Source organism: Eremomyces bilateralis (assembly GCF_010015585.1).
Source record: "Eremomyces bilateralis CBS 781.70 unplaced genomic scaffold P152scaffold_42, whole genome shotgun sequence".
Lineage (NCBI taxonomy): Eukaryota > Fungi > Ascomycota > Dothideomycetes > Eremomycetales > Eremomycetaceae > Eremomyces > Eremomyces bilateralis.
The window spans coordinates 22299-46594 of record NW_022985108.1 but is presented as its reverse complement, the minus strand read 5'-3'; the positions used below and the strand labels follow the sequence as shown (position 1 = coordinate 46594).

General features: G+C 54.1%; 7 protein-coding genes across 7 annotated transcripts; 4 read left to right on the top strand and 3 right to left on the bottom strand.

Annotated features, from left to right (window-relative positions):
* Positions 1-111: 111 nt before the first annotated feature.
* On the bottom strand, positions 112-1058 carry P152DRAFT_406068 (uncharacterized protein; the record flags this gene model as incomplete). Its single annotated transcript, XM_033676851.1, has 2 exons — positions 112-647; positions 716-1058. The coding sequence occupies 2 exons, from the start codon at positions 1056-1058 to the stop codon at positions 112-114; spliced, it is 879 nt and encodes a 292-aa protein (XP_033529752.1).
* An 8308-nt stretch (positions 1059-9366) lies between these two features.
* P152DRAFT_485712 (V-type ATPase) lies at positions 9367-10624 on the bottom strand (the record flags this gene model as incomplete). Its single annotated transcript, XM_033682062.1, has 6 exons — positions 9367-9895; positions 9982-10082; positions 10138-10146; positions 10202-10235; positions 10286-10324; positions 10520-10624. 6 exons carry the CDS (start codon positions 10622-10624, stop codon positions 9737-9739), a joined length of 447 nt encoding a protein of 148 aa, XP_033529751.1. The 3' UTR covers positions 9367-9736.
* Positions 10625-10667: 43 nt separating this feature from the next.
* P152DRAFT_406102 (uncharacterized protein) lies at positions 10668-10981 on the top strand (the record flags this gene model as incomplete). Its single annotated transcript, XM_033676853.1, has 2 exons — positions 10668-10763; positions 10826-10981. The coding sequence occupies 2 exons, from the start codon at positions 10668-10670 to the stop codon at positions 10979-10981; spliced, it is 252 nt and encodes an 83-aa protein (XP_033529750.1).
* A 793-nt stretch (positions 10982-11774) lies between these two features.
* Positions 11775-13094, top strand: P152DRAFT_255822 (uncharacterized protein). Its single transcript, XM_033674736.1, has one exon. It carries the CDS (start codon positions 12228-12230, stop codon positions 12927-12929), a length of 702 nt encoding a protein of 233 aa, XP_033529749.1. The 5' UTR covers positions 11775-12227; the 3' UTR covers positions 12930-13094.
* A 2098-nt stretch (positions 13095-15192) lies between these two features.
* On the bottom strand, positions 15193-15630 carry P152DRAFT_453130 (uncharacterized protein; the record flags this gene model as incomplete). The annotated part of the gene is made up of 3 exons (XM_033678340.1): positions 15193-15267; positions 15337-15417; positions 15478-15630. 3 exons carry the CDS (start codon positions 15628-15630, stop codon positions 15193-15195), a joined length of 309 nt encoding a protein of 102 aa, XP_033529748.1.
* A 1646-nt stretch (positions 15631-17276) lies between these two features.
* Positions 17277-18272, top strand: P152DRAFT_462856 (uncharacterized protein). Its single transcript, XM_033680427.1, has one exon. It carries the CDS (start codon positions 17322-17324, stop codon positions 18036-18038), a length of 717 nt encoding a protein of 238 aa, XP_033529747.1. The 5' UTR covers positions 17277-17321; the 3' UTR covers positions 18039-18272.
* Positions 18273-19260: 988 nt separating this feature from the next.
* P152DRAFT_406111 (uncharacterized protein) lies at positions 19261-24273 on the top strand (the record flags this gene model as incomplete). The annotated part of the gene is made up of 2 exons (XM_033676854.1): positions 19261-24101; positions 24156-24273. 2 exons carry the CDS (start codon positions 19261-19263, stop codon positions 24271-24273), a joined length of 4959 nt encoding a protein of 1652 aa, XP_033529746.1.
* Between the last annotated feature and the right edge of the window lie 23 nt (positions 24274-24296).

Genomic DNA, 24296 nt, shown 5'->3' with positions numbered 1-24296 from the left:
GAATTCAACATGCAAATTTCAAGCAAGGAAACATCGTGAAGCCCTGGAAGTTGGCGTCCACCAACCTGGGGAGCCGGGCACAAGTCATATCCGATGTGCTTAAGGGACGTCTCAATCCTCCGTGATGATCCCAATGGGAGTCCCTCCAATCGTGTCTCCCAACATTACCAGCGTCCGATCATATACTCTCGCCGCAGCCATCTCCCAGCTCGTCGGCTCATCATCACTCATCATCTCCTCATCCACATCATCCGCTCGACTCGAATGGTATCTCGTCGGCCCGTCTCCTTCCCCTTCCGTTTCGGTCTCAGTGGCCGTAATCCCAATCCCTTCTTCCTCGTCCTCGTCATCTACGTAGGCCGACGTGACAATCTCCATGACGCGTACCCGCGAGCCGTCCACGATGCTCTTCAGCCGGACTTTCTCGGTGCCGTTCATAAGCGACGCCTTTCGTTCGCTCCCGGGCAATGGCTCCTCCGTCTCGACGTTGCGGCCCTGAATGAGAGAGGCGAACGCGAGATCCAGCTTGCCCAGGACAGAGAAGAGCGGTCGTAGCACGCTGGTTAGTCTGCGGGGAGAGGCAAACCCGGAAAGATAGGTTGATAGCAACAGCGCGAGGTTGAGGAGATACGGGATTTGTACGGATGCTGCGAATATCGTTAATGAAAGATGCCACCATACGGCTTTTTCCGCCATTTCCACGCATGTCACCCACGTGTCCCTGAGATCCAAACCACATCCACCACCCTCTCCAACTCCGTCGCCGCCTCTCCTAAGCTCGTATACCCCCTCGTATCATCCTTCTCTTCGCCGACTGGTTGCCCGACGGTGAACCCGCCCTCCGTCCGCTTTGCATATCTCCGCTGGATGTGGAGAATCCGCTGATCCACAAAGCGGATGAGATGGGATTCTTTGGCGCCACCGGCCTTTAGAGGATGGTCCCGAGGATGGGGAAGGGTGGATGGCGCGATGCTGGGAGACGAGGCGGGTGGAGAGGGAAGAATTGGGGGGAGAAAACCTCCGGGTCGCTCCTGGTGGTGATGGTTTCCAGATGCCATGGTAAAGCAGTTCAATCTTGGGTTATACAAAGCTGTTACAGCTACGGGAATTCTCAGTCGGTAAAATGGTTCCGAATTAATCGAGAGGAGGGAAGTCGTTACGACATTCTACTGTTGGGAATAGCTTCAGCCCACGCTCTTAAAGCCAGGGAAGGTCAGGAGCCCTCCTCAACTCCGGGGCAATTTAATGGTGATTTGATGGTGATTTGAAAATGAACAGACAACAATTTCACGATGTTGTTGATTCCGATCTCGTCATCATCTGATGGGCCTGGCCGTGGGGGGAGCTAGACGCCTTAACGCCTGAGCTGGAGGGTCAGGATCGACTTCATCTAGCTGGCCCCTGTAGTCTTGGATTCCCCTGACCCCTTAAGTTGAACATTATATTGACTGGTTTGCGTCTCATACCATGCACATGTAAGTTTAAAACTTCTGAATGAGGACCTTCACAGAGACGTAAAACAACTTAGATTTACACTTGCTGAATATAAAGCCAGTCCAACCAGTGCCTCCAATCGAGCACACCGCAATATACCGCCATGTCGTTGTGATTGACCCCTCTGGAAAGAAAAATGAGTGCCGATTCAAACAAGCCATCATCTTCCCACGTATCTGGTATCCCATAATTACTATCCAGACAGGGAAGAGGGACGGATGCCACTCCAAAGGAATGATCTTGCGTCCCCTCCTGACTGTCCATAGTCCTGATGCCTGGCTAAGTCTGACCTACGGTATCTTGAACACTTCTTCCTTTCAATTGGCCAAATTGGAACTGTGAAGATGAAAATTGATGCAGTCTGCAGAACAATAAAAGCACCCTGGAATTCCCATGGACCAAGTGAAAGAATTCAGCTTCTTGATTGCTATGGTGACGTCGATGAACACAGGAACGTTGCCTGCACGTGGTTGAGGCTCTTGTCGCTGCCTTGCTTGCCTGAATGCCTGATGCCTGAATGTCAGGCTGGCTATTGACCAATCAAACCCTCTAAATATTCACATTTCGTCCGTGCACCACATCTCCGACTCTAATACTCTTACCCCCGAAGCGTCCACCATCAAACCACGGACCACCCACTTCCATGTCCCATCGCGACTTGATCTTCTCCACACAATCCATCAACAATTCCCAAATCTTTGCCTCTCCATTGCTCGTTCGCTGCTCGCATCCGGATTTTTCATTGGAGTTCTCTTGTTGCTGTCTCTAGCACGTTTCCTGTTCCTCTCAGCCCCGTTTTTCGAATTCTGTTCACTTCCCTTGCTGGACTTCGGTCGCCAACCTGCACATCATGACGGGGAAACGACAGGCCGATTTCCAGATCAGCCAAAACAACCCCGATGCGCCTCAGGAGCCGAAGCTCTTCTCGTCAAATGCCAGAGCTACTGCTGCCCAACTTGCTGGGCGAAGGTGAGTTCTACTACTTCACCCGCGTTGATGTATCGCGAGATCCCACCGTGATGTTTCGGTGGTGCGCCATGAGTGGGACGCGATACACATGACCTTCACCGGGGGTTCTTACCCAGACCCGGCGCGAATTCATTGCATACCTTATGAGATCCTTCGCGTCCAGTTGACTGATCGTATCTCCTCCAGAATCAAACCGTTGAAACCAAGGAAACCCCTAGGAGAAGGCCAGAGCCAGAACACGTCGCAAGGAACAAATCAAACCGTTAGCAACCCTCCGTCAAATTTCCCCGCGTTCAATTCGACATTCTCAGAGTCTTCGTCTTCGTCAACGCCTGCAACACACGCATACAACACGCAAGCAACAACACAGGCCGCTGGGCACCTTGCAGCGGGAGCTGAAGGTGACCCCTCCGTAACCATAGAAGAAGTCCACCAAGCCGCCGCTCCCCCCACCGAAGATGCCGCCGTGAGCGACGATGAGTCGGACCGCACTTCAATCGACAGCCACTTGTCCGTCGGCGCACAAATCCTCCGGGAGCAGGAGGGGATGGAAGAGGCGAAGGAGAATGATTTCAACTCCATACCGGTAAGGGGCCGCGGGCCCGATGATAACGAAGAGAGCAGGCGCCAAATGACCTTCGAGGAAACCAAAGCCGCTCACGAGGAGTGGGACCAGAAGGCTCGAGAGAAATTCGAGAAACGCCTCGCGGAGCGCTATATATGGCCGCATGTGCCATGCAATCACGAGAATGGCTTCTGTCTATGGTCGCATGCCGATTGCAACCACGCGAAGACGCTCTGCAAGGAAATTGCCCGTTTGAACGCGTATTACTTCAAGAAAGCGGATCAAGAGCAGCGTGGAAACCGTGTGCCGCAGGCGTTGACTTACACCGCACCGTCGCAACTATCGCTAACAGGAGACGACGACAAGCAGGCCGGTAACTCGTCCAAGTACATCCCCCCATCGGCCCCTTCTTTTAGCTTCGGCGGGTCGAGTGTGGGAACCTCGAACCCATTCGCCGGGGCGGCACTGGGTGCCAGTTCATCTCAAACCGTTAGTAGCCCTTCAACTCTTTCCCCTGCTTCTACTTCTGCGCCCACGCAGCCTCCGGCTGCCACTCCAGCTCCACGTCCGCAAGCGTCTGTTTCTGTTTCTTTTTGCCCGGCCAGGACCAACGGGGTCATCCCGTCCCAGATGGCCCCTGCAATTTCTTCTCCCGCGCCGCCGGTCTCTGCTCATTCTTCTACCCGCCCTCAGCGTGCGAACAGGGTCATCCCATTCCAAATGGCCCCATCACTCTCTCCCGCGCTGACTGTCGCTTCTCCTTCTGTTCCTCCACAAAATCCGCCTGTTTCTCTTCTGCCCCCTTCCTCTTCTCACCCGGAGCATCTGAATGGTGTTATACCATTCTAGATGGGTCCGGCGTTTTCTTTGGCGCCTTCTGAGTCCGTGCTTTCGTCCACCATGGCCCAGGTCCTCATGGTTCCGCCGGAGAACTCGCCACCCGACCGCCCAATGCCAACGGTCTCATCCCGTTCCGGGTGGTGGGGCGCCTCCTGCCGCTGGCGCGTCCAACCTTTCATCCGTATCAGAGACTTGGTTGTTTTACGGAACCGTCCTCCTCCGGGGCGGGGCCTTCGACGTTTCTTCGCTGTCAGCGTCCCTCGTTAGTGCCGACGAGGCCCCAACCCCGGAGAGGGACGGGTTCGAATCCTCGGACCTGACGGAGGCGCTGCCTCACTACGCCACCGATGCCGAGAGCCGGCGCTGGACTCCTGTTTCTTCTCCTTCGCAAGCGACGACACCATCAGGATGACCCGCTAACTCAAATGGCGTTATCGCATTTCAGATGAATCCCGCGAACCCCTTTGCTGCGTCCAGCATCTCCGCGCAACCCCCTGCGCCCGCAACCAATTCTAACGGAATTTTCTCCCTCGGCCCGTCCCAACCGAGAACAGAACCTGAGGCGGCCCCAGTGGCACCCGGTCACGGGCTGTTTGGAACTAGCACGTCGACACCGCAAACCAACGGATTTGGCACTACAGGTATCGGCGGACCTACTAACAACACGATCAATTCTGGGTTTGCTACTTCCTCATCCCCAGCGAAGAGACCGAGTCCATTCCAGACCGGTTCTCAAACGAGCTTCTCTCCATTTGGAGCATCTACCGCTGAGCAGCCACGAAATGCGTTTGGTTTCGCTCCTCAAACGACCACTAGCTCAAGGCCGAGTCAAGTTGCTTCCACTGGTGGATTTGGCACATCGAGTACTGGTTTTGGAGCAACGACTGGAAGTGGGCTTTTCGGCTCGCCAGCACCACCAGCAGCACAATCATCGTCTGTGTTGACTTCGGGTGTGTTGGCACGTGCAAATTTTGCGGACACCGCCATGGACGAATCTACTGAGCCCTCAGCAACAACAAATATTGGCACTCCCGCCTCGAACTTCTCTGCACAGTTCTCGGGAACGAATTCAGCAAATTTTTTCGGCGCATCTTCCAGTGGAGGTGGCTTGTTCGGATCTGGACCGTCACAACAGAGCAGTATGTTCTCATCTGCATCCCAACAGAATCTTACTCCGACCACTTCTACCGCGAACGCGCAAACCAACGTCTTCGGCAACATGCCACCTGCACAAAGTCATGGCCAACCTCTTGGATTCACTCCAACGTTCACACCCAAGCCCGCGACAGCAGCACCTACCACCACATCAGCCGTGCAAAATAACATGTTCGCAAACGCTTTCGGCCGACCAGCTTCAGCTCCATCGAATTTGGATGCAAACACAGGAACGACGGTTTCCTCGACGCCGGAACCTGCACCGAGCAACATCTTTGGGTTCTCGCAAACTCCAAATCAAAACAAACCCATGTTTACCGCGCCCGCACCAGAACAAAATCAAAACAAGCCGGTGTTTACTTCGCCCGCACCCACCCAGCCGAGCATGTTCACATCCAATATCTTTGCCAAACCATCCGTAACAGAGACCGAAAAGCCCACGATGGCCTCGGACGCCGCTGAAAGTGCTCCGTCAACAAGCATGTTTGCCTTCGCGGCTCAACCTTCTTCATCCACACCGAAACCATCAGCAACAGAGACAGAAAAGCCCACGATGGCTTCCGACACCGCTGCAAGTGCTCCGCCATCAACAAGCATGTTCGGCTTTACGGCTCAACCTTCTTCATCAACGCCGAAACCATCATTATTCATCCCACAAACACCGAACAAGGATTCCGCCATCGGCGGAACTGCTTCGAACAATATGTTTGCTTCCGCATCGCAGAAAGCAACTCCAAGCGCTGAGACTCTCAAGTCCGCGACCAATCAACCCAGCAACATTTTCGGTGCTCCAGTTACGGCACAGCCAGAAACCACGCCTAAACCCGCGGGTAGTACTGGGAACATCTTCGCTGCATCTCAGTCAGCACAGTCTAGTCCTAACACTGCTGCAATCACGAGTGAAGATGCACAGCCATCCGCGACATTCACTCCGTCTCAGCGAGACACCGTTCCCTCCCCACCTGTTGCGACATCCGAAGCTCAACAGCAGCTCATGCCACAACAACAACAAACACCCGCTCGGCCCACTCTCACTCCCGGGAAGCCTAAACAGGTCCCCCAGACCGACGAAGAGAAGAGGAAGTCACTCACCACGAAGCTCAACAAAGCATTCCTTGCTCGTCTCAAGAAGATGGACTTGGACCAAGACTGGACCAAAGCGATGGTCGCATATGTTCGCGTCATGTCCAAAATCACCGGTGACATGAAGGAGAAGAAGCTCTCTCGACGGTCCGCGTTGAATGCTGCTGGGCGCGATCCTACTGCCTCCTCCAAACCGCTCCCATCGACCAAGGTGCGCGGCATGCTCGGTGGACCGGCCACGGGCTCGAAGCGGGGATCTAGCGAGGATCAAGAACCGGAGCCTTCTTCGAAGCGAGGAAAACAAATGACGGAGACTCCAAGCGAAGCTCTGGAGTTTTCTCCAAGCGCGTCAACGACATCCGCACTTTTCAAAAATATTGTTGACAGCCCGGCTGCCGAGAGCAACGGTCCCGGCGGTGTTTCTTTCAGCACGCCACAGCCTGCCGTCACGTCGGCGAAAAACCGTCAGAACGCTCGAGTCAATGCACCGGCGACTGAACCGGCAAAGGCTGCGCCGAAGAGTAGCTTGTTCCAATCTCAGCCTGCTTCATCACCGTCGTTCCAACCCGCATCTGCTGGACCAAGCAGTTCTCTTTTCTCTCGTGCGCCAGGAACCGCAGCTGGAACAGCTTCGCAGCCACCGAGCTTCTCCTTCCTTGGTGCCGCAAAACCCTCTCAAGAGAAGAAGGGAAAGCGAACGTCTGACGAATACCAAGAGAATGAACCTACCTCCGATGAAGACGAGCCGCAGTCGAAGAAGACGAAAGGCGATGCCACATCCGAAGCATCCGCGAAGACTCAGAGCACCTCGCAATCTCTCTTCGCGTTCTCTGGCAAGCAGGACAGTGCGGCGGGTACCTTCACCCCATCCCGGACCCCCACTCCTTCCACCAGCGGCCGTGCATCCGTCCTCGACGACCCGAGCCTGCAAGCGGCGAAGAGCGGTGATAACATTTTCGGGCACCTCTCCGATGTCGACTCCGGCGCCGACGCAAGCAAGGATGACGACTCGGCGTCCGACGAAGAGCATGACGGTGACGGAACGAACAACACTTCTCCTGATGCCCTGGTCATTCCAGGCGATGAACTTAGGAGCCAGTCGCCTGCGGTGGCGGAGGCGTGGAAAGAGCTCGGTGAGAGCACGCAACATGCGAAGACGGCGCCGGTGCAGACTCTTGGTACTGAAGCCAGGGAAGCTCCATCATCGGGGCGCAGCCTCTTCGATCGGGTCTCATATGATGACGCCGGGAAGAAGGCGGATGGCACTCAGCCGAAGTCGACATGGACTCCAAATCCAGCAACATCCTCGCCGCTTTCGAGCGTTCCTGACAATGCTCAAACACCATCATCTCTCTCGATGTTCGGTACCCCGGCGAAGCCTGCGGCAGCTACTGCTGCAGCTACCGGCGAGAAGAGTTCACTATTCTCGCACTTCGGCTCATCTCCTCCCGCGGCAAAGACTGCTGAAGCGATGGGACCTGGCGATCATACATGGAAGGTGAACTCGCCCATCAAATTCGGTACCATGCAAGGCTCTTCACAGCAGAGTCTGTTTGGGCGCAGCACCGGCACTGCCGCTCCATTTGGCATGGCTGCCGGAGCCAATGCTGACAAAGGCAAAGGCGGAGCTGGCGATGCGGCTTCTGCTGCTGTCCAGCCTGCTACTACTACCAGCGCTTCCGCATTTGGGTCATCCTCATTTGGGGGGATGAGTGGGCCACCTGCATTCAAGGGTAGCGTTGCTGAGTCGACGTCGACTACTCCGCCTGGTTCTCCAGCGAAAGGTGCATCCACTCCAGCGCAGAATGTGAAACCATTGAGCTTTGGCTTTAATCAGACACCATCCACCGCCTTCGGCGCTCCACCATCCAGTCAATCCACATTTGGATTTGCCCAAACCCCACCCAGCGCATTCGGCGCTCAAGCAACCACTCCGTCCGCGCTTGGGTCGAACCAGACCCCGTCATCCAATGTATTTCCTCAGCAAACATCCGGACCATCCACATTTGGATTTCTTGCTCCCCCGACTGGCACACCATCCGGCCTCACCTCCCGCGCCACCACCCCCGGCGTTTCCACCGACGGCGGCCTCTCCGACGCAACCAAGCCCGACGGCGACGACGAAGCGCCCAAGGACGCGCAAACCGACCTCTCTGGCCTCGAACAAGACAAAGCCGGGCACGACCTACTCTTCGAAGCCGACCGCGCGAAGATGAAGGGCCTAGACCCCAAGACCAAGGAATGGGTCGACGAGGGCAGCGGCGCGATGCTGCTGCTTAAAAACCCCGACACGAACGTTGTGCAGATGCTCATGAAGACTGTTCCTGGCGGGCGGGTGGTGCTCAACTCGCGCGTCACTGTCGGGTTAAAGTTCGCGCTTAGTGGGACGAAGACAGCGATCGGTAGCATTCCTGATCCGAAGCAGCCGCGCACGTTGAAGAGGGTTAGTTTCATGTTCCGGGATCCGGCGACGGCGCGGAGTTTCATCGACACGCACAATTCACATGCTTAACTGAGCTGGGCGCTCAGATCCACGACGAGTGAATTTTGATACACGGTGTCACCAAAAATGTTTTTTCTTTTTACTTCTAGTTTGGCGGGGTGTACAATTCATTGCATAGCGGTTTCTGCGCGATCATATCTGCGCTTTTCATGGGCAATGGCGACGCCCCACAACATGGTTCACACTTTTTCGTCTGACAATATGTCGTCCTCTTATCAACATATACCACATACCACCGCATCGCACGCAATCAACAACCACAATAAAATACAACCACGAATCGAATCACAACTTCTTCGCGGGACACCCCGGCCTCCCGGATGGTACTCACAGACGCACACCGCTAGACCTTGTCGCGGCAGTCTGTGGAGGGCACAAGGGCACAAGGGCGTCGAGCTCGGTCGTTTTTTTTTGGATCCGTGGTTGGAACTGCGTTATCTGTGGTCGTTTGGAAACCACAGCGATCGATCGATTTCACCTTACCTGGATGGTACTGTCAGATGTACGCCGCTAGACCTTGTCGCGGTTGTCTGTGGAGGGCACAGGGTTTGGTAGATCGGGGAGCTGGGATTCGGGGCTTGTGGAGCGGGTGTGAGGATGGATTGGGGTTTGAGAGGGGTGTGTGAAGGGGAAGGATTTGACGGTCGTAGGATATTATCATGGTGCGATTGGGATATGGGATTCGGGATTTGGATTGGGGAAGGGATATGGAGTGTACAACAGATATTACGCAATACGCATGCATGGCGGAGCGTGTGGGAGAGAAGCTCAACCAAAGATTCATTTATGATGGATCCTTCCTGGCAGATGGATAGCGGAGCAGTAGCAAAATGGGATTCTTACGTATGCACATGGGGTGGTTCGTTTCGGTTCATATGATCTATCGTGATAATAACAGCCTTCAAAGCGTCCAGAGAACTTCCTCACCACGTACAGTGTGTCGCCAACCAGACCGGACCGGACATACAACAGGCAACCGTAACATCTCATAGCGTTCTCAACCGCCACGTCCATCGCACATCAACCGCCCCGCTCACCGACCCTCTCAGCCGCCACAACCTGCCCTTCGAACACGAAACCCCCGTCGCAAGAATCCATTAATAAGTCCATCTTCTCCCCCCACCCGCTCATTGTGTCGCCGGCGCCGGATGCACCTCCACCACGGCTCGCAGCAAGTCCTCGATGACCTTCCCCCCTTTCTTCCCGCCGATGGCGCGGATCTGCTTCAGCTTCTCCTCGGTAGCGTCGGCGGCGTCTTGTTCCATTTTCTTGTTGCCGCTAGTGTGCTGGAGGGGGTTAGTTGGTGGTTGGGTGGGTGTTGGGAGCGGAGGGCTAAAGGGGGAGGGTGTGGGAAGGGGAGGGGATGAGATACTTCTTTCTCAAACGCTTTGAACTCGCCCTCTTTCTGCTTTCGGTATTCTTCGATCTCCTTCTGCGCTTCGGACCGGGCGTCTTTGACGCGCTTGGTGCGGTCTGTCAGGGATGCGTTAGATGGCGGACATTGCATGGTTGCCTTAGGAGTGGTTACATTCGCGCGCTGGAGGAAGTGTCAGTATAGCTTGCAAGGACGAGAGAGGAGTCTGGGATCCGACCTTTCTGAACTATCTTTTGGGCTTCCCGCTCCGCCTATATGTCGATGTTAGAAGTGCGTATGGGACATGGGGATGCAGGCGTACGTCGAGGAGGGTCTGAATGCCGGCTGAGTTTTGGGCAGACTGGATGGAGTTAGTGAGGTCGCTATGGGGGTGAGGGAGTCGTGCGGACCATGATTGCTAATTGGGGCCTCAGTGAACGGTTGTATGGTGTAGATAGCAACGTAGGAGGCGTGGATCGGAGATATAGAAAGGTAAACCTGAAGCATCCGAAGCATGTCCAGCAGTTGTGGTTGTCATGTACGAGGGTTGCCCCACAGAACTGGTGTCACAGGCCCAAGCTCCTTGGAATCCGATATCTCTAAAGAATTCGGAGTTTTCGGGATCAATCAACCGCATCAAGATATTAACATCTTCGTCCATTGCTTTCCATTCCATCCTTCCTTCCGCCCCTTCAACCATAACCATGTCCGCCGCCTCCAAAGCCACCATCGCCCTCACCTCCCTCTCTGCCATCGGCATCGTCATCTTCGTCCACTACGGCCAACACGCCGAACGCTCCGTAAGATCCCGCCATCTCCCCATCTCCCTTGACCCCGAAACTGATCCTTCTTGCCCCTATAGGTCATGCACCAGGGCGTCATCCGCGACCTCGAGCAACAGAAGCTCAAGGCCGAGCGGCAACTGGACTTCGATATGCAGAGAGCGCTGGAGAAGGAATATAAGAAGGTTCAGGACGTGCAGGATACGACGCATCTGGCACCGGCACCGAAGACGTAGGGTGGTGGTGATGATGATGATGGGGAAGCAAGGCTTGCGGCGCAGCTGACGGAAATGTCGACGGCGTTGAGCAGGCTTCTCCTTGACCTATTATCCGCGCAAGCACGACGAAGACGAGCCTCGATATTTGGTTGGTGTGGCTTCACGGATTCCAGGGCCTGGAATGGTCGTGGAGGCAATGTCTGATCGGGACTTGGGGGTGTACAGAATCCGACAAGTCAACCACAGACTGGTACGAATTTAAACGGCGGCCGAGCACGATCACAGCGAAAGTCTGTTCAATGTGCCATCCGAGAACGATTCGACCTACCACTCGCTGGTGGAGCGCTGGACGGCGCATCTAGAGCACTACTACTACGCTGTATTACACATCGAGGCGAAGAAGAACACGATATTAGGGGTTGCGGTCGCCCAATTTTCCGAGAAAGAGTCGGCGAAAGGAGCCACGCGATGCCATGTGAATTGCGATGCACACCACGACCTGGACAAGAGGGTAGTTTGGATATCCGTATCTTGATCAGTTCTTAAGAAGCTATCTACGTTTCCAAAGGAATACTATCTCTGGCAGATGCCTGAGATCTGGGTTTCGATTTCCCCCTCCCCGCGTTTCGTCCGAATGGCGCCTTCATCCCGCAATTTAGAAGTCAAGCTGGATACGAGCATTCGCTATTTTTTCTATTATCTGCACACCTATGCATAGATATCCTCTCTTCGGCATCAATTCCTTTTGGACTGTTCTGAATGTCTCGTGGCCATAAATTCGTCGAGAAGACACTGGCTAGGACCGGTTCGCCTTAGAGACTGGGCTCCTGTATGATATATTGTTCGTTTTAATCAGCTTAATGTCCAGCGCGCTGAAGAATCCAATGTCTTTCGTCGAATCTCTTGTTCTGCGATAGTCGGAAGTGTATCGTCCCTAAAACTGGCCTGGAATCTTAGCGAGTTACTTATTCTCCCTGTAGCTTTCTTTCTTCTGTGTAGCTTAGCGAGCTGAATTTCACCACGCAGCACTAGCCCAGGTTTGGTGTGCTGTTTGGTCTCATCTCCAGTCTCATTCTCAAGCAATCACAACAGCTGAAAGTCTGGTTGTACATGGCACCAATCTTGTTCTTCTCTTGATTCATCCCGCTCTATGTCCACCTTCGGGGCCATGATGGGAAACCTGCGCGTTCCTGCCTAGATCCAGTTCGACCGGCGTTACCGGCATTTCATAAAGTGGATTTGCAGCGCCTATTTCTATCGGTTGATGCACGCCATAAAGCTCACTGGGCCCGGAACCGGTTGGAAATACGCCTGTGCCGTATCCCGGGAGAGCGGGAACGCCCTCGGCAGGCTGTTTGGCCTCGTCCGAGTTCAACTCCGCCTGGACTCGCCGCTTCTTCCTCGCTCGTGTCCACATGACGAAAGCGACCACGATGATAACCAGTGCCCCCACAGCGCCGCCGACGATTCCGCCTACGAGTCTTGCGGAGGCCTTTGGTGGACCAATGATGATATGGGGGGAATTGGTGGCACCCGGTCGAGCTTGTCCACGATAGCAGTCTCCAACCTCCGTGTAAGCAGAGAATCCTCCTGGGTACTCCCACGGCTCGAGTTTCGGTGGTCTGGACGCGATTTGCGAGTCGGCCGTCATCAGTGCCGGCGGGGAGGTGAAACTCGATACATCTTGCTGGTGCCAGGTTACGATGTAGCCCCGATCATACACGACCTGCGTCGGCTTAACCCTCGTGGTCGTGGTAACAAAGCTCGTGCCAGTCACCACCATCACCATATCGGCTGCAGTCTTCATGGTCGAAGAACAGCGGAAATCGTTGTTCGCCCAGGTTCCGCCTGCGAAGCCTCTGTTCTCATTAGCTCAACCAGTATCGCAGCGCGAAGAATTAGACCTACGGTGGGCAGCAGTATGCGGTTGTATAAGTCCGAAATGCGAAATTATCGGTATACGTAAAAGTTGATGTGGTAGGAACATAGGTCATGGTCGTCCGCTCCGAAATCCAAGAAGACTTCGAAGTAACAGTGAGACCTGTCGTAATGGCAGAGGTGAAATATATCCCCCCATCATCACGAACTCGAGTGCCTATCGTCGTGTAGCCATGCGGACATTGGCCCATGATCATCAGTAACCCTTCCTCTGGTCCCGCCAGACTCTTGAGAGAATATAACGAGATCACCTCCGAAGCGGTGCAGCTCAGCGACTGACCAGAAGAGGTCGGATTGAAGGTGGCGTCCCACATCGGCCCTTCGTACAGGCACCTCATCGAGTACAAAGTGAATGGTCTAGTCGAACATTCTGGAGGAGCCGTGAAGACTGTGGTCAACTTCGGCGTCAGGTGTGCCATGATGACAGGACAGCGCTGCCACCGGCGTGATACGTCCTATATCGATCAAGTATCTATCTGTCCTAGACTTAGAAGTCCATCTTGTTGGAGGAGAGAACCAAATGGGTTCAGAATCACGGCCTTCGAGGATCGGTTCCTTTTTACACCTGTTTCCCTTGCGAAGCCCCCGTCTTGACCGCCTCGTGAGGCGCATTCATGGCGTCGCCAAGTGCCAATCATCGGGTTTCTGATGCATTCCATCTCATGAACACGAAGTACAACTGTACGAGGTTTCAGAGGGTATACATACAGCCACAACGGATGCGTCGAGAGACCTGCATGGTCACTTACTTATTCCGTATCGGGAGGAGGTTGAGCGCTGCTTTGGCTAACGAAAACCCAAAGTTTACGACAGTATTGCGATGACTTGACAAATTCGAACCAAGGCATTTGAGACAATTCGATTCAATTGACGGTCCGAATTTTTGCTTAGCCAACCACTCCGAACTCAAAAGGTACGGTGTTTTTTCCAGTCGACCGATTGATTCTGATTGATATTGTAGTACCTCAAGTACTTCGATTAATAATCAAGGGTTGTGGCATTGAATTTACGGCCGTATTGAGAACCGGAGCGGAGGAACAACACTTGTAGATGGAGATGGGAGCGGTCTCGCGTCTGTTCTATTATCTATAGCACTCTAATTACTGATATGATAGCTTGCATCGAAGGTATACTGGCTCCGAGGAACGCTGAGTTACTGTTATTGGGACTTGGCTATATATAATGCAGGGTGCCATTCTTGACTTCTTCCTTCACTCCAACGAAGCCCTCACGACACCTGGTATTGCCTCAAATTACAGTGCTGCAGCTGAACCCCCCAGTTCATTGTTTGTGCATGCCCAAGCACTGCCAACACTTGCCGTTCTACCAGTCCTTAGTTAGCCACTGGCCGAAGCGTCTCGTTTAGAGAGAAGCGTTAGCATCATCTGGCTAACAAGATTTGATGTAGTAGAAGGTGTAGACGTCCTTGCGAGTCTATGGAATTATTCTCCTTCGAGACGGGTATTTAGCAGCAAATGATTTGGTCGTGGGTAAATCATGGACCAGCGACTCAGGGATAGGGGCCAAGCAGGAAACGTAGCAGTAAAACTAGCAGTCGAAGATAACATGGTGAAGTTCCACGCAATGATAGATCGAATAGAACTAGAGGTCTTCCAAACAGTGGGCACAGCGCTCATTACGTCAGTACGTACTTTTCAATGAGGCGGACTCCACGCTGCTGTTACTACTGAATCTTAAGAGCTTGTACGGCGCATGATCCATCATTAACAGTGCAACCTGGATAAGAATGCAACTTCAGTGCCTACTGTAGGTGGCATCTTGTGAATGTTCTTGGAGCTTGAATATCTCATTCAGAACCGGTATTGACCAAGCTTCGGCTTTCCTCCCCGACTATCATGTATTTCCTCACTCTTCCAGTCTCCTCTTTGGTCGTGAGCACAGTCACTGGCCTCATTGTCCCATAAGTTCATTTCTTTTGTTGGTGCAACTAGCACTTATTCCGGTCCCTACTAATAATTTCCAAGCCACTGACCACACGCATTACTCGACTCCATAAGTGTGGGTGTCTAGCGTTATAACTCCTTGTTCCCAGTTTGTGGGATAATGAGAGTGGCTGTGGCTGAGCCTTCAAGGAGGAAGAACTTGGAGAGATGCATGGTGCTTGCATTGGGAAGCACAGCTCTTGAAGATGGTCGTAGAGAGTTCAGTAAGAGCTGTTTAAAGGCTTGATGTCGAACAACAGTGAAATTGAGGGAAGATGACGGATACACCGAAGGCCACTCTGTGAAGTGCCCCAAATATCCCATCAAGTGATCCAATAGAGTTGTCATCTAGCACTTGCACTCCGGGAGCCAAAGCCCTGTGCCTAAGTTTGCGCACTGAGGCAAGCAACTGCACTTCCCACCCTTGAAGATAATCAGCATCCTATCAGTTCATGACTGTTCGTCATTGCAGAAGTCACTCACCCCACAGACCTGAGCAGCACAAAGGCTCTTGAACTCCTCACATGACTGCTGGTCTCCCATTCCGCACGAGGGCAATTCGCAGCATCGCGACTATTTGAAGGAAGGTTAATGATGAGTGAAGGGAGAATCATACTGCAGAAGCTGGCTCACAGCGAAGCAATTGTTGTATCGGGCCTTGCAATCGATGGCACATTGATATTCGGGGGTATCGAGAAGGTCGGAGATCGAGTCTGTAGGGTCCTGTCTAGGGAGGAGGAGAGCAGCGGTGCTAATAGCGAAGAGAAGGAGCTTGGAGAAATGCATGATGTACGGTAGGATTCCGATTTTCTGGGTGAGAATGGAGACTGCGTTGAAAAGATTCTGAAAGAAGCTCTCTGGAGAGTTTGAGAACTGGAAGGTTTGTTTGTGAAGAGTACGAGTATGAGAGGGACGACTAAAATGTAGGAATATATATCAGCAAGGCGAAGGGAGAGGGCAGGTAGGGGAAATATAGTGTTTCATCATTATGATAGGGGTTCACGTGCCGCAATGAATGAAGGTCTGGTAATAACATAAAGGAGCACGTGTGGGTCAAATTGATGTTGACGAGGAGTACTAGTTTCTAACTATTGCTGATATCACACAGTCAGGGGCGGTTCTTGATCCCGTTTATTAAGCGCAAAGCCGTCAGTCACGCGTTATCCCTTAGAAACCGCCATCTAGACTCTGAGCCATGTTGGACACTAAGGAAACTGACTATGGTAATAGTCCTGCAGCTACGACCAAACTCACGGGCCAATACTACAATGATTCTTTGGATTGCACTAATCGCACGTAGGTTGGATTAACTCCTCGCCTGTCAAGCAGTTGGGCAAGCAATTACAATCGTTAGTCTAGAAAACCATCAGTACGTAAGGGAGAAGTCAGGTACTGTGTCTATGCGACTCGCATCTTCCCCGCCTTTATCCCACATGTCAACGTTCTACTGTGCCTCATGAGCTTCTTACTAAGGTCTGGCCTAGACCCATCGCTGGATATGCAGTCGACAAAGCGGCAGCACTTGCACTTTAAATTGCGTTAGCTGGAGGGAGAAGGAAGCTTTTGCAGACTGGAGTGGGGCAATTACCTTGTAACTCTTCGAGTATTCTGTAACACAATTGGAAGCGCACTTCTCTGCAATCTTGAAGACCAACTCGGCTATCTCGCTATTGGGGTCATCGGAAGGAGTCCGGTCGCTCCGGACAACCTTCGTGGGGATAGCTAGGACAGATGGAGCAGCCACAAGGAATGGACCAAGATTGGATAAAATGCATAGTGCTTACGTTGGGAAGATTGATTAAGGTTGGGGGGTGATGGTCGATATGTTGTGCTGAAATGTTTACTTTGCCTCGAAGCGTATGCCTGGTATACCGAGTCAGTAGAATAGTGAATAAGAATTCTTGTAGAAAAATGCGAGGAACGGGGACTTACAATTAAATAGTGCTTACGTTAATTGTCGTAGGGGTAGTAATGGACCTAAGGCTTGCACTAAATATCGCATCTTCGATGCGGATATTGGAACAGGTCACGCCCCGACTACATAGGATCCAATTAACTTATATCATAGATGAAAAAGCGATCTTATAATGTCTGGGAATGTTCATGGTTAGTGGCAGTAATGAGTCAATAATACCCTAAGCATCCCGTCTAGATACTCCTCTCCTATGGCATGAAGTAATCAGTGATATCAGTCGTCAGGAGATATAAATGCCTGAGGCAGCAACATTATATGGAAGGAGTGGTATGGTGAATGGTGATGTTTGGTTGACAACATTCACATTTCCAGGTTCACGCTCACTTCACTTACCGTACCGTAGCTGAGGCGTCGAAAATAAACACTCAGAACCAACCTGCATTTTCTTGCATTCGAACTCACCGATAATAACTCATATTCATTAACTTATAACCATCGTAAATGTAAAAGCAATCACCCGCCCTGTCGACACTTATTCACAAGCATTACTATCTCTCCAACCATGGCTCGTCTTCTTGCCAACCTCGCATCTCGTCCGCATATCCTCGCCATGGCCGGCACCCGCAGCACCTATCCATCTGTGGCCGGACTCACCAGGGTGTCATCCAATCTCATCAGACCGCAAGGCCGACGCGCGATTCCGCCTTTAACACCTCCAGCAGTACAATTGACGCAATGTTCTGGCTTCAAGACGGCATCACCCCAAGATCTCGGTGCCATCCCACGAGCTCTCGGTGCCGCCTCATCCTCTCAAATTGCATCGAAATTCATTGAACAGAAGCCGGTCACCAAGCTACTACGAGATCGAACACCGTGGTTTACCGACGTCAAGACGGTGGCAGCGACTGCGATATTTGCGCTCGAGCTATCCAAACCTTTTGGCCAGAGGTCACTGGAGGCGTGGCGTGCCAGGGAATGGTCCACTGAACGAATTGCCCAGCCGTATTTTAGCCGTATGGATGAATTGGATGAACTGGATGATGAAGTCCCACAGAAAAAAAAGCAAGGGCGAATGAAGAATCAGAGCGAGGAGAAGGGGCAACCAAAGCCGCGGAAGATGGTGAAGTTCCTGGTTATCGTCGCTTTGATGGGGGGGCTCGGGGGAATCGAGATCACAATCTCACCATATCTGAAGATGTTTGACCAACATATGGAAGAAGTCATGCCACAACACCACGGTGGTAGGTTCAACCACGCCGAGGGACAAACCGAAACCTAACTGTAACCAGGACTGAATGCCGCGATGCCATATGACGAGGAGACCAGGCAGATTGAGTGGAGGATGGGAAAGTGAACGACGGACAGCATTCAAGAAGCAAGGAGATGCAAACAACGCACGACATGTGCTTAACCACGACCTGGAGTGAGTCGCAGTGGCATCCTATGGAGAGCAGCATTGGCTATAAGCATGAACGATATCAATCGAAACGACAGCATGAGAAATAGAATCATTCCCACCTTCGGAGATCGGTGCATGGTCACCTTTCTTGGGCTTTGATGATCATCGAGGGTGAAGCGGGAAGAGGCCCATACGGCAAGCTGGTTCCGGCTTTCAATCATGCAAGGAGATGCAGTGGTTGAACTCCAGCCACCAATAATCACGATGCATTTACAAATTCCTGAGGTCGCACCGCATTCGTGACGACTGGCGAGACCGTGATACACCACGGAACCTGACTGAAGTCAAATCAGACTCAACTTTAGCACTGCACTGGCAGCAGGCTAGGAGGTGACTAAGCGGAGTATAAATAGGTCTATTACACGTGACTGGGCACGTGCCACCAGTTTACTAGCTACTCACTCACACTGCTACTGCTACTAGCGGGACTGCAGGAGACAACCACTGGATTGGAGAGTTTGGAGGTTGGTGCTGCAGGGATGTTACAGCCAATGAAAGCGCTAAACGCCCCACAGCGGACTCGCTCCATTGAAACTGCAGCAAAGAGTGAATGCAACCTCGCCGCCAGAGCAAGTGAGGTTCCGCTCCATGCGCCTATTAGCCTTTCTTTCGCTGGAGATACGAGCTCTTGCTTCTTTTCTTCTACTCCTCCGTACCGCCTTTCTAATTTCCTCCATTCGGTTCTTCCACTGTGCAAGGCGTACGTCGGAGCTTGTTCGTCCTTCTCCTCCGCGTTGCTACGAAGCGCCGCATCGCCGCATTCGCGCCAAGAGCTCCGAAGTCCTGCTTTTACTTCGACTCCGACCGTTCGAAGTGCAGAGAGTTCACGAATCCTACGACACCATGGAAATGGAAGGCTCAATGCCTATCCGATAGCGCTGTACTTCAAGAGCAGCGTTGGCTCTTCTGTACCGGCGTCTTGGAGAGACTGGAAGCACTAGACTGGCGTATTGAGCACCACACTTCCAAGGCGCAATCCACGACCTCGTACCAGGTCGAGCAGAGTTGAATAGGCAACGTTTAAGACGGGACCATCACCACGATGCATCCTGCATATCAGCCAGGGCAGAGACTCCCTCCTCCACCTCCGACGTCGACCGCACCTGGTCAGCATGTCATACCACTACCTCCGCCGCCTCCTCGAGCTCCAATACAACAGTCGCATGGCCTGTCAATACCTCCACCGCCTCCAGGAGGCCCAACGGGCACACTGAACTACTGGGGCAGACAACAGAGCTATCCAATACCGGTTAACTCGACGCAACCCGGACCCTACAATCCACGTGAATACTCCACCTACCAGCAACAATCGCTGCCACCTCCACCCGAAGAACGCCCTCTCACATCTGCGACATATATCCCCGGTGGAGAGTCCTTCGGTGTCGGTGTGGGTATACCGCCGCTGTACACCCAGCCCCAAGCCCGCACCTACTCGGAATCATCCACCTATTCACACTCCTACAATGAGTACTCGGCGTCTACGGAGTCGTCGCGGACGGCCGAGACCGGAATGACTACACCTAATGATAATGACCTGTACAATGATAATCGCACATATAATCGAGTTCCTCAGACGCCCTCCCGAGCGAATCACCAGTTGAACCTCCCTCCTTCTAGCTCAGCATACGTCTCTCCAGGGCCGCCGACAGCGACGCTGGCGAACCCGCAATACCAGCAACATCCATCCGAAAGCGTCCACAGCGCTGGTGCATCCAGCAACGGTCCGATATCCCCCGCCGATCCAGCCCTCCAGTGGCCGGTAGACCGTGTGATGATATGGCTCAATGCGCACGGCTACTCGAGCGAATGGTCTGAGACATTCGAAGATCTGAGGATTTATGGCTCCTCTTTCCTCGATCTCGGCAGGAACGAACTCCGACGCGAGAAGCTCCAATACTGGAAGAACGAAATCTATCCTCGACTGAACAGGGCGTTCCAGAGCAGTGGGAAGCCGTACGATTTCCAACAGATCCGCGGGGAGGCGAGCAAGCTGCGCGGTCTGGTGAGAGCTATCGTGGATAACGGCTATGTCAGTGCACCATCTGCACCAGGCCGAACGCTGCACAGGCGTCAAGCCAGTCAACAAAGCGGACTCATGACCGCCAGTGCCGGAACCGACGGGACGGTGGAGAACAGCCCAAATATCGGTGTTGGGCGCTCAGGATTCAATTCGGCGACCCCAACCACCGCAGGCACTGGGGACGAGAGCCCGGGCGGATACATGCCTAACGCATCTGCTACCTACCTCAGACGGCTGTCTTCCAACAGGAATCCTCCACGCGATTATGCCCAAGAGGGGAGGAGCAAATACACGCAAGAAGTCCTTGCAGCTATTAACGATGGTCGAAAGCATTCTCCAAGTGGAAGTCGAGAGCTCGATCCCAATTATGCGGAGTCGTTTAGACACGGCGTCAGTCCGCAGCAGTCTCCGGGATTGAATTCCGTGCGGCCAACGATGAGCTCCAGCAGTAGTAAAAGGTATTATGCCACCCACGCGAGAGGCAACAGCTCGGAAACGAGTCTTCCAGCACCTGTGCGCAAGGACGGTGGCAGGAATGCGCATGAGAACTCTCGCCCGCCCCCAGTGGAGATCAGCCGGTCCGCCGGTTCGGAGACGCCAGCGAGCGCACGGGAACACAAGCCGGGCTTCTTTAGTAAGGTGCTACGGCACAAGCGGAAGGATGATGTCCATCCGAGCCCGGACGAAAGCAGCGTGGATTCTCCAACGAGTCCAGTCAACAATAGGCATGCTCCCGACACCGCCAGCTTGGAATCGAGGAGCGGTAGGGCCTCGGCAGCATTCACGTATCCGCAGCGTGATGACTCGCGCAAGTTTATCTTTGTCACGCCTGATGGGTGGAATTATCGTCTCATCGATATCTCCTATGTTGACACTGCATTGTCGCTCCGGAAGACCATCTGCGAAGCTTTAGGGCTGCCGTTCTCGAATGCCATAACTTTACACATGACCGCGCCTGCGCTACTAGATCACGACGAGGCACTTACCGATGAGTTCCTGATGCATGCGCGGAAGAACTTGGGCGACTCGGTAGGGACATTGAAACTCTTCGTACATGTCCCATCCGGCACTCTTACGCAGAACGGCGATCTGGGTATCAGCTTCGCGAGCCCCCTCGGCAGTCCTTTCGGTCGACCGAGCATCTCCGGACGCCCGGTCGACGCGTTGATCCGAACCAATTCCGAGAACGTGGATCCGGACGGAATCAAGAGCACCGAGTCTACCCTCATTGCGAACCGCGGCGACGCGCTGACGAGCATCTCGAACGCCGTCGATTCCATCGACAAGAGCAAGCAGTGGAATGCGACCGGCGAGCTTTCCGAAGCGGATCTTCGCGAACAAGACGCGATATATCGCCGCGAGACGGAAGCGAAGCAAGCGGCATACCGCGAGAAGAAGCAGCATTCCCTTCAGCGAGATGGAAGGCCGCCAAGCGACGGTCCTGGTATTCGAGGACAGGGCGTCATCGATTTCGATCGAGGTCGTGAGAGCCCTTACGAGTCAAACAAGCCGTTTGAATCGACGGGCACCGGCACCGGCACCTTTTCAAGCACCGGCAGCGGCGGGAGTGTCCGCAGCAAAGAGTTTACCCCGCTGCGCGCCCCGCCGATCCCACCGGGCGAGACGAGCTTCGTGAAGAAAGCCAACTCGCTCACTCGGAACGCGGGTGTGAAGGCGCGGTCGAGTTGGCAAGAGGAAGAGCGGAAGAAGCGCTCGAGCGGCGAACGACCCGACCAGGGAGCTGCGTCTTCGTTCCGCGAAGTGAACGGTGCTGAGGGCGGCGTATCACTAGGCGAGAATGGGAAGCAACAGAGGGCGATGGCGACGGTCATGAGCCAGACCGGACAATCGCGCAACGGCTCGCCATCAGGGTCGCCGAGGAGTCCGGGGAGTTTGACGTGGAGTAGGGGAAATATTCCGTTCAAGATTCCGGACTACGAAGAGGGCGAAGTGGTTGAAACCCATCCCCGACGACCCGAGTTGCGCATTCAGATGCCGCTGGTCAATCCGGCTGTCACGAAGATCCGACAACAACATGCGGATTCGGATCAGAACAGCTGGGGCAAGAGTGAGGACGTCAGTCCAAGCACAGCAACGCCGCCGAGCGGCCAATCGACGTTGACGCTGGAGAAGGCCAGCAGTATCCAGAGGATGAGCAGTGGTCGGACGCCAGGAGCGCATACCGAGTTCGTTGAGGCGAAAATCACGTTTGACAAATCTCCTGTGCCCATGCATGACACCGACTCTGATGAGGATGACAATCTGTTCGCAAAACCACTAAGGGGCCGCCAGCCTCCGAACATCCCGGAGAAGAGCTCGTCGCGAGATCCCCGCCGCCCGAGTTTAACCGTCAATACGGGAGGCAAAGTCACGGTATTCACTCCAAATGAACCCAGTGCATCCAGCAGCAATCGGACCAACTCCCCTCAAAAACCGGAATCCGCCGAATCGAGCAAGCGAGATCCATCTAGCGGCCTCACCCACAGCGCCTCGGGCGGCGAGACACCCGAGGGACCCAACATGTTCAACCGCCGCGAGTCCTTCGCGAGCGACCTCTGGGCCAACCGCCCTCCCCCCGAAGCGCTCGTTGCCCACCTCGACGAGTTCTTCCCGAACGTCAACCTCGACCAACCGGTCCTCGACGAGGAGATGCTCGAGCCATCCGGAAGCCCGCCGGCGAGCCCGGTCGAGCAGATGAGCCGGAAAGGCTCGAAGGAACCGGTGGGTCGGAGCCCGACGCCGGTGGCGGACGAGGAGACGGCGTTGAGTGATGAGAGTACGTTGCGGCGCGGCGATACATTGAAGTCGGTCGCGCAGCGGAATGTTCGCAAGTCGGGCGGATTGGGGAGGACGAAGAGTATTCGTGAGGTCGTGAAGGGGGCGTATCAGCAACCGGAACATCGGACGCATATGCCGGGTCCAGGACCAAGTCGAATCGCCACCCTCAAAGCTGCCGCGAGTGGCGCGATTGTCCGGAGAAAGAGCACCAAGATGTTCGGCGCGAAGCTGGAGGAAGTGCGTCCGCCGCGCGGAAGTCGACTCCTCCAACTCGAGACCATCCCACAAGATACCCTGCCAGTCCCACAGCGGCAGCCCACGTTCAAATGGATGAAGGGCCAATTGATCGGCAAGGGCACGTTTGGCCGCGTCTACCTGGGCATGAACATGACCACCGGCGAGCTCATCGCCGTCAAGCAAGTCGAGGTCAACACGAAAGCCGCCGGCTCCGATAAAGAAAGGATGAAGGAGATGATGCGCAGCCTCGACACGGAGATCGAAACCATGCAGCATCTCGACCATCCGAACATCGTCAGCTACCTCGGGTGCGAGCGCAAGGACTTCAGTATCTCCATCTTCCTCGAGTACATCTCCGGCGGCAGCATCGGCAGTTGCCTGCGCAAGCATGGCAAGTTCGAAGAAAGCGTCGTCAGCTCGCTGACGCGACAGACGCTCCAAGGGCTCGCGTACCTCCACCGTGAAGGCATCCTCCACCGCGACCTCAAGGCCGACAACATCCTCCTCGACCTCGACGGTACGTGCAAGATCTCCGACTTCGGCATCTCCAAGAAGTCCGACAACATCTATGGCAACGATGTCACCAATAGCATGCAGGGCTCCGTCTTCTGGATGGCGCCCGAGGTCATCCGCAGCCAGGGCCAGGGGTACAGCGCCAAGGTCGACATCTGGAGCCTGGGGTGCGTGGTGTTGGAGATGTTCGCGGGACGGAGGCCGTGGAGTAAAGAGGAGGCGATCGGGGCGATTTATAAGCTGGGGAGTCTGAATCAGGCGCCGCCGATTCCGGATGATGTGAGCAGTACGATTAGCCCGGGGGCGATCAGCTTCATGTTGGATTGCTTTACTATGTGAGTGTTTTCCTCCGGTTGGATTTCTGGGACGACGGACTGATAGTTTGACAGCGACCCGAGTGATCGACCTACAGCGGACACGTTGCTTCGCGCACCGTTCTGTTTCTCGGATCCGCACTACAATTTCTTGGACACGGAGTTGTATGCGAAGATTCGGAATGCATTCTAGCGAGTTGATGGGAGTTCATTTTT